This window comes from Heterodontus francisci, chromosome 20, assembly GCF_036365525.1.
Source record: "Heterodontus francisci isolate sHetFra1 chromosome 20, sHetFra1.hap1, whole genome shotgun sequence".
Classification (NCBI taxonomy): Eukaryota; Metazoa; Chordata; class Chondrichthyes; order Heterodontiformes; family Heterodontidae; genus Heterodontus; species Heterodontus francisci.
In genome coordinates this window covers 62853749-62866298 of record NC_090390.1, presented here as the reverse complement: position 1 = coordinate 62866298, position 12550 = coordinate 62853749, and the positions used below count along the sequence as shown (strand labels likewise).

The window sequence follows — 12550 nt, the reverse complement described above, 5'->3', positions numbered from 1 at the left end:
CTAACAGAAGAGATCTTCTATTGTCTAGAGTTTCTAGCTGTTGTATGACTAGTCCTGTCTACTTCTTCTCTTCCCTACCACAAATATACCATCCTTTGTCCATCCCCCTTTGTCTGTATAAACTCATCAGTTCCCACTCATGACAGTTGATCAAAGTCGCTTTCAAAAACTTTGCAAAGTACAATATCTGTTTGCACAACCTGAGTGCAGCTGTAATTTTAATTGCTTCTTACCACTGTGCTATCTCTTGGTGCCAGAGTGTTACATGTGTAATCTCTTAAAACTGGCCGTGTACCTCTCCCAGGTGCTATCTGAGTGGCAAGTGTGTGTGGGGTGACCGATGGTTGCTTTCCTCCATGAAACTTTTGGGACATGCACTGCCTTGGCGGCCTCTGCTGCAGATAGCACTAGAGCTCTACACATTCCATGATGGACAATATCTATCATGGCACCATTACATCCAAGAACCAAAGTCCACTCTGTGCTCCTGCTGAACCAACAAACACCTTGGTAACCAAATCTGATGATGCCTAGCCCCTAAGCTGCTGCAGACCTTTAAATCTTGCAGCAGTGTGCTGTTACCTGCCTCCACCTTCACCCACACCACCCAGCCCCCACCGCCCCCCAAGAGGTTGGGCAGAAGTGATTTGCTTTTCACCCTACTTCTGGTTGGAATCATGGAACCATTAGGAGAATCTGGGCTCTGGAGTAATTTTCCTGGCTTCCTCCTGCCTTACCCTCCTGCTGCAAGTACTTATTGGAAATCCAGGCACACACTGCATCTAAATGTCCAACCAATGGCACAGCACGTGAGCCTATTTTCAATACCTGCTGTCGGGGGGAGGTGGTGGGGCTCCCTGCTGAAAGTGCAAAGTTTGAAAATTACGCCTCTGACCTCTTCTTTTCCATTACTCCCTCTGCCAAAATCACAAGCATCTGACCGTCAAAACAGGGCCTCCTATGGCTGCCGCATTCCATTTCTGAGTGGGATTGCTGAGCATCAGCTGAACAGGACTGCCATGTGCTACTTAAATGCTTTAATTGGTTGCTGATGTTGCTGGATGCCCTGGTATGTGATCATTATAGTGCCTGCTATCTTGTACTGAAGATAATCGGTAAAACCCCAGTGATATATACTTTTGATAATCTTGAACAATGCTTCGTCCACCCTCATTAAAATAAAACAATTATTTCTATTGTTACATTTCTGATTGAGTATGGAATGGCTGTTTATTACTGTCATCAGATCTTAAGAGTATTTTTAAATTAGATAAATGTGCCCACCTTTGTATGAAATTACTTTTCCTGGTAACATAGGTACTTCAGGGAGCTTTCGCCATATACCAAAAGAGACTAGGAAAACTGTTGAATAGCCTGCTCCAATCATTATAAAAATGAGTACATTGTGCTGTATCTCAAATGCATTATTAATGGTGTTTTTAATTCTTTTGCACTGTAGGAATACCTGCCATCATAACATGCAATGCAGTAGTGATAAAAAGGACTCCTTATGAAAGCTGTATGAATGCTGCATGGCCACTTTATGCTTCAGGAGCAGGAAACTGTCAAGGAGAGCTAATCCTTCAGTGAGGTGGGATTGTACTTACCATTATGATTTTTTTAACTTGTTGCAATGATGAACAGGTTTTTCTGGTTCTGCTATTGGTTGCCCCCTATTTAACACCCATGCAGTTTAATGGGGAGGAAGTGGGGGTTGGTGGGGTGGGGTGGGAGTGGGGGGAGCAGGGGGAGCAGAAATCATTGGCTGACAACTGCAGGTGAAATAGTATCTGCCAATCTTTGGTGACATCTGAGTCATTGTTGGATGAGCTTAGTGTGAAACCTAATGGATATGGGGAAGAATGTTATACAGTTTTGCTGCAAAAAACCTGGTAATGGGAAGAAGCTGTTATCAGAAGCTTGATAGTTGAGATTTTTTTGAATGGTCAGACTGCTAATGATAATGAATGCAAAGTTCTGTTGTTCCATCTTTAGCACCCTATATTGTCAGGATTCAGACCAAAGAAAGGAACAAGATAGGACATCTTTAACTTTAGAGTAGTGATCAAAAGATATCTAGAAGTACAAAAACCTGTGTATGTATACTTTATAGACTATAAGAAGTCATTTGAAAGCGTCTACCATCAGAAAATAATGGAGTGCTTAAACAAACTACAAATTGACAAAAATGATAAAAGGATCATTCAGAATCTATATTGGAAGCAATCAGTGATTATGAGACTCGAGAGCAGCTTGTCAGACAGTTTCCCAATCAAAAGAGGAGTGAGGCAGGGTTGTGTTGTGTTATGTCCCCAAAACTGTTCAACCTGTACACTGAAACTATCTTCAGAGACATGGAACATCGATCAGGTTGCAATATTCATGAGTTGAACATTAGCAACATGAGATATGCAGATGACACTGCACACAGTGCCAAGTAACAGCATTGTGAACAAAGTGAATACACGGAGTGTGGAATATGGATTAAGAATGAATGTGAAGAAAACCAAGACAATGATGATAAGTAGGGACCTAACCCTGGAAGTGAAAATTGAAGTAAATGGACAAGTCCTGGAACAAGTGAAAAGGTTTACATACCTTGGGCAGCTCATCACAGATGATTGGAGATCTGACTGCGAGATCCAAAGGAGAATTGAGATAGCCAAGATCAGCTTTGTCAGAATGAAGGACTTGTTAACATCAAAGAAACTGACCCTGAATCTTCAGAAAAGAATGCTGAGGTGCTACATTTTGTCATCTATGTTATATGCCTCAGAGACATAGACAGAAAATAAAGAGACTATTGATAAGCCGAATGCATTAGAGATGTGGACATATTGGAGGATGTTCTGCATATCCTACGCAGATAGAAAGATTAATGAGGAACTGTTGGAAGTGGCCGAAGAAAAAAGAGGAAATAAGTGCATATCATCAAAGAGAGAAAGATACAATACTTCAGTCACATCATTAGAGCAGAAGGTGGACAGAGACAATTATTGGAAGGAAAGATCGGTGGAAAATGCAGGAGTGGGAAGCAGAAAATGGATGACTGATATAACGGACTGGATGCAGTTGACCTATGTAGAAGTGTAAGACAGAGGTGGAGATCCGTGGCAGTTAACCTTCTGGGTAGGAGATGACACCAACGAATGAACATGCCTGAATACTCTGCCTTATAACTGGGAATAAATAGTTTCTGGTGAAATTAGCAATAATTCAATAAACACAAATAACAACTTGCATTTGAAAAGCATGTCTTACAAGCAGGAAGAAATCTCGAAGGACCACACAATAAAATGGAAAAACCAGTTTAGTCAAGCAGTGTGGGAAGAGGAAAAAATGGTGAGGGTTAGGGTGGGAGAACCAAAGGCATAAATGAACAGAAGGAAATTTTGAAGAGGCAAGGTAAAAGCAAGTGGGCATTAAGTTCCAGAAAGTAGGAACATTGGCCGGGATTTTTCCCTCGGCATACAGGTGCTGTCCACTGACTGAAAAGTTGGTGGCGAGCCCGCTTCTGCCTGGGTTGGAGATCCAACCTGCATTTTGCGGTTCCCCAGCCTTTAATTGTTCTGAGGCGGGACTTCCACCCGCTTGAGACAGGAAGTCCAGCCTAATGGAGCTGCCGGCCAATCAGCGGGCCGGCAACTCTTGGTCCCAGCAGCGGCCACCGGGAGCGGTGGCCACTGCTGGGACTGCAGCCCAGCTTCGTGAAGACGATATCGGGGGACCCTGGAATGAAGATAAGTTTCTGTTGCCTCACCAGTGGTGATCAGTTGGCCCCCGGCGAGGCAAGGGTGGTCGACTGGGGGGACTGGTTGTTGGGTGTGATTGGGGCAGCGGGGGCGGCCTTCCGTCAGGCACAGGGTGCCCAATCATGAGGGCACCCCCCAGGCCATCAGAGAGTCGCCTGCTTTTGTCAGGCGGCTTTTCTCGGGCCGGGGCCACCCGACCAGCCACAGGTAAAATCCCCGTGGTGGTGGGCGGATGCCCTTAAGTGGCTGTTAATGGGCTGCTGCCGCCCTGCATAAAGTGGCGGTGGGGCGGGACCAGGTCGGGAAGGGTCCCTGAGACCCCTGCTCCATTTTACACCACCCTCCCCCAACCTTCCTGCTCTTTGGGGGGGGGGGGGGCGTATAATTCCGGCTATAGTCGCTAACTGAGCAGATGCTCTGCAGTGGAGGGAGTGGGAAAGTACAAATGATGGAGTGTCAGAGGAGTGTAGGGCATGTGTTAGGATTACAGGCAGCAAGATAACACCAAAGTAGGGTGAGGCAAAGCCGCGGAGAGATTTAAAAACAAGGTTGTAAATTTTGAAATAAACTCACCAGGGCACCAGAACCCAGTGTAGCTTAGAGAGGATGGCCTGATGGAAGTGCAGGGCATGGACTGCATTACTTTAAATGTGGCAAAGACTGTGGAGAAATGCCACCCAGGAGGACGTTAACGAATAGGATGCACTTAGTGCAAAATCTTCAAAGGACATGTCTACAGGCAGAATGTTATGGGCCCCTGGGAGACGGGATAGGAGGTGGGGGGGCCATATAATAGCAACAGACGGTGGGGCAGTGTGTCTGTTGCCTTCCCGTCACCCTACGATTAAGTCGGGAGCGGGGAAGGCTGAAGACAGCCATCCTGCCCAGTGGGCCAGTTCAGGCCCTTAAGTGGCCACTTAAAAGCCACTTAAGGGCCTCTTCCCAACACCACTGGAATTACACCAGCAGTGGGGGGGAGGGGGGGATGCGGGTGGGGGCGCCCTGCCACATGGGGAGGTCGCCCAGCAAAACAAGGTGGTTCCCTGTGGGCTGGGTGTTGCCACTCCTGCGCAAACCCAACCCCCACCATCAATGACCACCCTCCCCACCCTCTCCCCTCCTCCTTGCCAGGTCCCGCTGGACTGGCCCTGGTGATCCCACCACACTTACCTGAGGTCCGGGCTCCAGCAATGGGCCTGGTCCTGGACCTGGTGTAGTACCAGCAGTGGCCACTGCTCCCAGTGGTGCTGCTGATACTATTGAGCTGCCAGCCTCTGATTGGCCAGCAGCTCTTGGAGGCGGGATCCCCGATCTTAGACCGGGACCTTGGTGCCCGAGCACCATTAAATTGCCCTGGTTGGTGGGGGAGGGGGGGGGGTGCACCAAAGGGCCAAGGCGGAGCTCCCCTTGCCTTTCGGAGCTGCCACCATCTCCACTAAATTTAGCCCATAACATCTTATAATTCCTGCATAGGATGCAGATAAAGATCTCATGTATAATCAGGAATTTGAATGCAGTGAAAAGCAATGTGCTGTCTCATGTTTAGTTTAGAGATACAGCACTGAAACAGGCCCTTCGGCCCTCCGAGTCCGTGCCGACCATCAACAACCCATTTATACTAATCCTACACTAATCCCGTATTCCTATCACATCCCCACCGGTCCCTATATATTTCCCTACCACCTACCTATACTAGGGGCAATTTATAATGGCCAATTAACCTATCAACCTGCAAGTCTTTGGCATTCATCTAAAGTCATCATCCATTACGGGATGAATTCATCTTTACCGGCAGTAGTTATGTTCTTCAACACCATGTGTATCACTACTTTGCATCTGAAGAATCATTTGTGGTGTCAGAAGTAAATGAGAATTCCAGTACAGACATCGCTGTCCTCCTATGGTTTGACTCACGTGACCTTGGTACGCAGCATTTCTTGTGTAACAGTCATCCATTCCTGCAGAAAATACATCATGCATTTTTCACATTATACTGAAATGCAACAAGGCTGTGAGTTTCCTCAATGTCTTTTGCATAGGAAGTGGTATCATTTCTGGTGCAATTGCATTTTGTAAGTGTAGTCAGCAGCTAAGGCCCTAAGAAACCTCAGTGTAAAGGCAGTGCAACCTCTGTAAAGATTGAACTCTTCAGTAGAGCATTTGGGAACATGTACAGGATGCTAACATTGTAACATCATTGGTTGAACAAATTTTTCACTATATGTCAATCTATCCAAATCTTCATTTTGGTTATTTAAAAAAAAGGAGTTTCCTGATTAAAACAGTCCATCACTGATAGCTTTTCCTGATCCCTTTGAATTTCAGTCACACAAGGTATCTCCCACCCTCATCTGTAATGCCTCTTGCTAGACCCATAAGCAATCATAGGCCAACCGTGCAGCCAGGGCACCATGACTGGATAGCCTGTCATCCAAGATCCGTGAATTTTCCACAAGAAAATCTGTAAGCACTTCTGGAAGATGTTGAATACGGGAGGGACAGACTGATTGGTGTTTCCAGGCAGCGAGCCATTCAGGATTGCCACCCTTGTTGCCTGGTTGGAGGCGGCCTGGGGACTCATAGCCACCTCCATCAACCCGAGGATAGCACAGCAATGATGGAAGAAGTTGACCAGGACAGACAAGGTAAGGCCCAAAACACCCTGGCACTTGCTTCCTTGGCCATTTTCAGCACCACCCTGACAGTTCCTTGTTGATGTTGCTCCTCTTGGCCTCCAAAAATCTTCTGGCCCTTTCAGGGTCTCCCTTTGTAATTGTCCCCGAAGCCCCTATTAAAATTTCCGGGTCAACTCCATGTGGGAGCCTCCGGATATCCTACTTCCCCCCAACAGGTGAGCTGCTTTTCAATGTCAGAACAGTGCCTGCAGCTTGTGCCAAGGTTGACATCAGGTCCAGCCTTCAAAATGTCGTAGGCCGTTTGGCAGGGACTTTGGGCAAGCAGTGCAAGCACTCTCCCTGTCGTGTACCTGATGACCACTCAAATATAAAAATCCACCCCCTCATCCTCCAAATCACCACAAGACTGGCCACTAAAAAGTGGCATAAAAATAGATTTTAAAGAAAAACCTCATATTAATTATGGCTAAAAAAGTTGCAAGCACATTGGGTGTAGATTGCGGGTATTATAGGGATGAATCTATTTTTTTCCTCATCCCAGTGTTTTCACTTCAAAAGTATGAAAGTTCCAAGGAATCCCACAATAGCAACAATTGAAGGTAGCTCAGTATCGGTAAAGCTCGGCATTTTCTGGCTGCAAACAAAAGCAAGTTGCACCTAACCAGGCAGATTCACATCCTTGTTAGGAGGCATTTCCAAACATTCATTGCAAACATCAAAACTGATCTTACCTATTTCACACCTCTCTCCTCGGAATAGTCCTGGACAGGCGCACATGAATAATGTGCTTCTGTTAGTGTGCAAGCATGTTCCTCCATTAAGGCACGGATTTGGATCACAAACAGCAGATGCTTAAAAGGCAAAGCAATTGAAAATAATATAGTCCTTAATGTCTAACTGCAATAACCACCAAAGTTTTTAATTTAATGAATTATGCATTTATGTAAACACTAATTTTCTTTTCATTGTACAACTGGCACAGGACCCTGATTTATTTACCTTTTTAAGCAACTTTACACCTGTTTCAGACAGGCATGCTGGTCAAACATTTACAGACTCACTTGAATATTGCACCAGGTGGGCCTCAGGTATCAAAGGATGCTTGGAGTGCTCTCTCCCTAATCACTAACTGGTGGCTGCCTGATTTTCAGGTGCAGAACAGGCAACAATGAGTTGGATTTCTCCCCTACTGTCTCTTTCCCAGTACGATCTATCAGTCTGCGATTGATTACACTGGGCAAGCCAGCCCTTTAACTTTTAAACCCTATCCAACCCAACTCGAAATAAATGGGGTTGGAAGGTGCTGTTGAAGAAGCCTTGGTGAATTGCTGAAATGCATCTTGGATATGGTACACACTGCTGATACTGTGAGCCACTGGTGGAGGGAGTGAATGTTTAAGGTGGTGGATGGGGTGCCAATCCAGCGGGCTGCTTTGTCCTAGATGGTGAAAGAAAGAAAGACTTGCATTTCTAGGGCTGGATTTTACCGAGCCCCTGATGTCGGGCTCGTTGGCGGGAGGGAGCAGAAGATGGTTCCGGCAGAGGCCTGCCACGGAGCCCGATGCCAGGAGGGATGGGCTTGATCCTCCAGGCAGTGGCGAGGCTCCGTGGCAGCCCCCCACGCCCCTCCCCCCCCCCCCCCACCGCTAGACGCCGATCCTACATTGACATATGTAAATCAATATAATTAATAACTTTAAATACACTGACCTTGAATCTACTGGGTCCGCTGCGATCTTCAGTGTGATGGCCGGCACTCCCATGCCTTCACTTTCTACTTTGGGGAAAGCAGGCGGGATACTGGCGGGCAGAGGGGGGAGTTAAGATTTTTAGTGGAGGGGGTGGTGGGGAACAGGGTCAAATAATCATCAAAGGTGTAGGGGATGGTGGGAACTTTAAACTTTGTACAGTCTATGGGAGAAAGGTCAGATTTCAAAGCTAAGTGTTTTATGGGGGGGGTGGGGGAGAAGGGCCAATACTTAATGCAATTGTTATTGGGGGTGGGAAAGGGGCATTATAATTTTATTTGGTAAACTTTAAAAATTCAAATATGCCGGCAGGGTTGGCTGCCCTTTAAAAATGGCAGCAGTGCCTGCACACAATGCCATTGCCAGCATCGGACAGCCTGCCCCCTCCACGTGATTGGTGGGGGGTGGGCCAACCCAAGTATTTAAATGAGCTGCCGCATGGGAGATCGCGGTGGCTCTGTGGCATGCGGCCTGCATCCAGCCCATATAGTGCCTTCATGACCACCAGACCTCTCAAAGCACTTTACAGCCAATGAAGTACTTTTTGAAGTGTAGTCACTGTTGTAATGTAGGAATCATGACAGCCAATTTGCACACAGCAAGTTTCTAAAAGCAGCAATATGATAACGACCAGATAATTTGTTTTTGTAATGTTGATTGAGGGATAAATACTGTCCAGAACACTAGTGAAAAAAAACCCTGCTCTTCTTTGAAAGAGAGCCATAGGATTTTTTATATCCAGCTGAGAGGTCAGACGGACCTTGGTTTAATGCCTCATCCAAAAGACAGCACCTCCAACAGTGTAGCACTCACTCAGTATTGCAGTGGAGTGTCAGCCTAGATTTTTGTGCTCAAGTCCTGGAGTGGGATTGGAACCACCAGCTTGTGACTCAGAGGCAAGAGTGCTACCAGCTGATCCATGGTTGACAGCTTGTCAAACTTCTTAAGAGTTGTTGGAGCTGCACTCATCTAGGCAAGTGGAGTTTACTCCATCACATTCCTGTCTTATGCCTTGTAGATGGTGGAAAGACTTTGGGGAGTCAGGAGGTGAGTTATAGGTATTTGGTGCAGATTTGGAACTGTTACTTGAAGCAGCAACTCGCCAAGACTTCTTCGCCAAACGCATGACCTGTACTGCCAAGATGAACAAGGGCAGCAGAGACATAGGAACACCACCACCTGCAAGTTCCCCTCCAAGTCACACACCATCCTGACTTGGAACTATATCGCAGTTCCTTCACTGCCAAAATCCTGGAACCCTCTCCCTAACAGCACTCTGGGAGCATCTACACCACAAGGACCGCAACAATTCAAGAAGGTAGATCACTTGCCAGTGACACCCACATCCCATAAACAAATTTTTAAAAACTCTTTAATTGATACAATAATTCTTCTTAAATGATCTCAGAGGTTGTACTGAATTATGGCATTTTTGGCCCAACAAATGGATACAGAAGATTAAAAATTGTAATTAAGCACACATATATATTTATATATTCTGAAAAGTACCTTTATTTTAGGTAACGAAATGGAGATTAAACACACTAGCTATTTTTCGGTCAGAAGAACTGAATCAAAAAAGCTTACCATTAGTGCATGTTGGTGGCTGATAAGGATGTCTGCATTTACATTTATTATAAGGAGGCACAATTGTGATTAGGCAGTCTCCATGGCTGCATGGGTTACTCTTACAAGGGTCATTCTCTGTAATAGAATAAATTAAACATGCGGATAATTGTCTTCTGCATGAACAGGAAAGACAAACTGAACCTATATTTTTATCCGTGCGATTAATTCAACTTAGTCAAACTATTTTAAAGCATTCATTTTATTGCTTCCAAACTTAACATTTTGTATTTCACTGTTTCTATTAAGAAACAAAACTACCATATATCAAAAATGATAAAAATCTAAAAGTGAATGACAATAAGGAAAAATGAATGGTGAGAAGAAGAAACAGAAGTAATTTGTGTGGGAAGACACAATTTTTAGCTGAATGGAGACTGGAGCTATTATATTCAACTCAGCATTGTAGCCTGCAAGATTTCATAATGAGAGAAATGTGTCTAATTAAGACTCTGGCCCAGAAATTCCTCAGGTCATGATCCCAGCAGATACTCTAAAATTGCACCTGACAGTGCTCTCCAATACTGCCCCTCCTGGAGTTTGCAGGGTCAGTGAGAGGGCATCCCATCTACATGGAATAAGTAGCTACATGGAACAGTCACATTTCTGCCACATCTCCAGCCAGCCCCTGTTCATGTAAACTGAATATTCTGATGCTTTGAGAGGGGATGTGTGTTGCTCAGTTCCATCACAATCCCAGCCTTGGTCTTTTCAGTTCTCTAAGAAACAGGCGGGGTGGGGGGTTGTTGGCGGGGGGATCTACAACATAAAAGTAAAAAATACTGGTCTTTGAGGATTCAGGGTGCTTGCTAACTTTGATCCCATCTGTGGTGTCCATTTAAAGGGCATACCAGCCTCCACTGATATTCCGGGTCCCATTGTTGCCTGAGGAGTAGAAACTACTGATGTAGAGACCCCACCCCTACTATACTGTCTCATGACCATGATTAACCTTGCAGGGGTGCCCAGAGGTTCAGGCATCCAGGAAACTCCAGAAATGACAGAGGCCTGGCAAAATCTGGCCTATTTCAGGCACTCACCAGTCCTATGCTGTCAGAAACTTTGATGCCTGCCTGCCATCAGGAAGGGTGCCAGGGTCAATACCATTTATTTCTTTTCTAAAATTGCCCTCTTCTTTGGAGGCTCAAGGCTGCATTCTTGGCCTGGACCAACACCATCCCGACAATCCCTGTAGGGCCACTTGCACCCCTTTGGGTATTGGCATGGTGTACCAGCCTCCAGACTTATTTTAGGTCCCATTCGAGCCAGGAGAGCAGGAACTCCCTGGCCCATCCACTTTCTGTCACCAGCCTTTTAAGGTGCAGGCAAGGATTTCCGTTCTTACTAGATCAAGCAGGAAATCCCAGCTTTGGTTGGGACCTGCCAGGGTCTCAGTCTATTTCTCAGCCATTCTGCTGAAGTCCTTTTGAAGTTACTGCAGGAGTCTTCCAGAATGGTCAAGGAAATTTGGCCCTATTGTTCTTATAAAGTGACCTATGTGTAACAAAAGTATAATCTAAAAACTTACCGGGAGACAAGTTTGCAAAGTAAAGCATTATTGTTTGTAATTAAATTAATTTCTTAATTAAACTAATCTTAGCAGCTTTCTTCAGATGGACTTAGCCATAAGGGTTGGTGATCATTAAAATGGACATATAAAATAACCTTTATATAAATAAAAATATGAATTTCTTCATCTTATATTGCCAAGGATATTAATTTTAATAGCAGCCTTTCCCAGTGACGAAATAATCTTTCCTAACTCTATTGTACCTGGTCTCTGATGAATAGGTTAATATGCAATGTGGGCTAAATTTATCAATTTTTATTCCTCGCATGGCACGTCTACTGTTAGTCACCGTAAAATGAAAATTACTTAACGAAAAATAAAAAAAATACTTCTGTTCTATTGAGTAAAGCAGTTAAGATTATTTATTTCTTCTGATTGTAAGGTTACTAAAATCGCAATTGGTAACATGAATGTCTCTGTGTATAAGCAATGAAGGTAAATTGTAGCGCTAAAATTTAACATTGGAAAGGTTAGTTACCTATTTCACAATCGGTTCCATTGTATAGATTTGGGCAATGACATTTGTAGCCATTTTCTGTTAGTTCACAGGTTCCTTGATTTTGGCAAGGACTTGGATAGCAGTTATCTGAAAGGATCATAAAACAATTATTTTAAGGTGTTATCCCAAAATACACTGCAGGATTAATTTTAATTAATTTATAACGGGTACATTTTCGGATTCTTCTGTACCAGTTTAGCTGTTCTTCCAAATAGTCCATTTTCGCCATGTGATCTGGAAGCTATATCATATTCCACACAATATAATTGCAGAGACAAACCCTGGAGGCTAACAGTACCTTAACTTCTTTTTTAAAACTGTACTCCAGATTTGCTTTTTCCATTGCATTACCCATCATACACACTGGTCTGGAATTTCCGCTCGATGTTGCTCAGTTTTTTGGTGCAATTCGCTCAATATCGGCATAACTGGTGCAAAAGATCATGGCATATTAAATGCAAATTGTGTTCAGCGCAACTCGAGTTTCTGTAATCTTTTTCCCCTAGTTTTAAAAAACATCATGCTAGAAGCAGGCCCTGCCCAGAAAACTGGCCATGCCCCCAGGTGGATTAATCACCAGTGGGAGTTTCTGCTAATTGTGCCTTTTACAGGCCTTCAAGGAAGCTGCAAAAATTAAGCTGGATCTTTTGGACACCAGGAAACTAACAGGTACGTTTTGAAAGGTTTTGAATGTTGTTTTTTTTATACTTGCTAAGGAA

The 12550-nt window shown here is 44.6% G+C and overlaps 1 protein-coding gene across 4 annotated transcripts in view; it reads right to left on the bottom strand.

Moving 5' to 3' along the window:
- LOC137380955 (hyaluronan-binding protein 2-like) overlaps positions 1 to 12550 on the bottom strand; it is a 59698-nt gene that overhangs the window by 28244 nt on the left and 18904 nt on the right. For all 4 annotated transcript variants that reach the window (XM_068053371.1, XM_068053368.1, XM_068053370.1 and 1 more), the window contains 4 exons: positions 11811 to 11918; positions 9724 to 9840; positions 7120 to 7239; positions 5542 to 5710 (listed from right to left, as the gene is read on the bottom strand). In XM_068053371.1, the coding sequence (XP_067909472.1) occupies positions 5542 to 5710; positions 7120 to 7239; positions 9724 to 9840; positions 11811 to 11918 (514 nt within the window). The remainder of the gene's footprint in view (positions 1 to 5541; positions 5711 to 7119; positions 7240 to 9723; positions 9841 to 11810; positions 11919 to 12550) is intronic.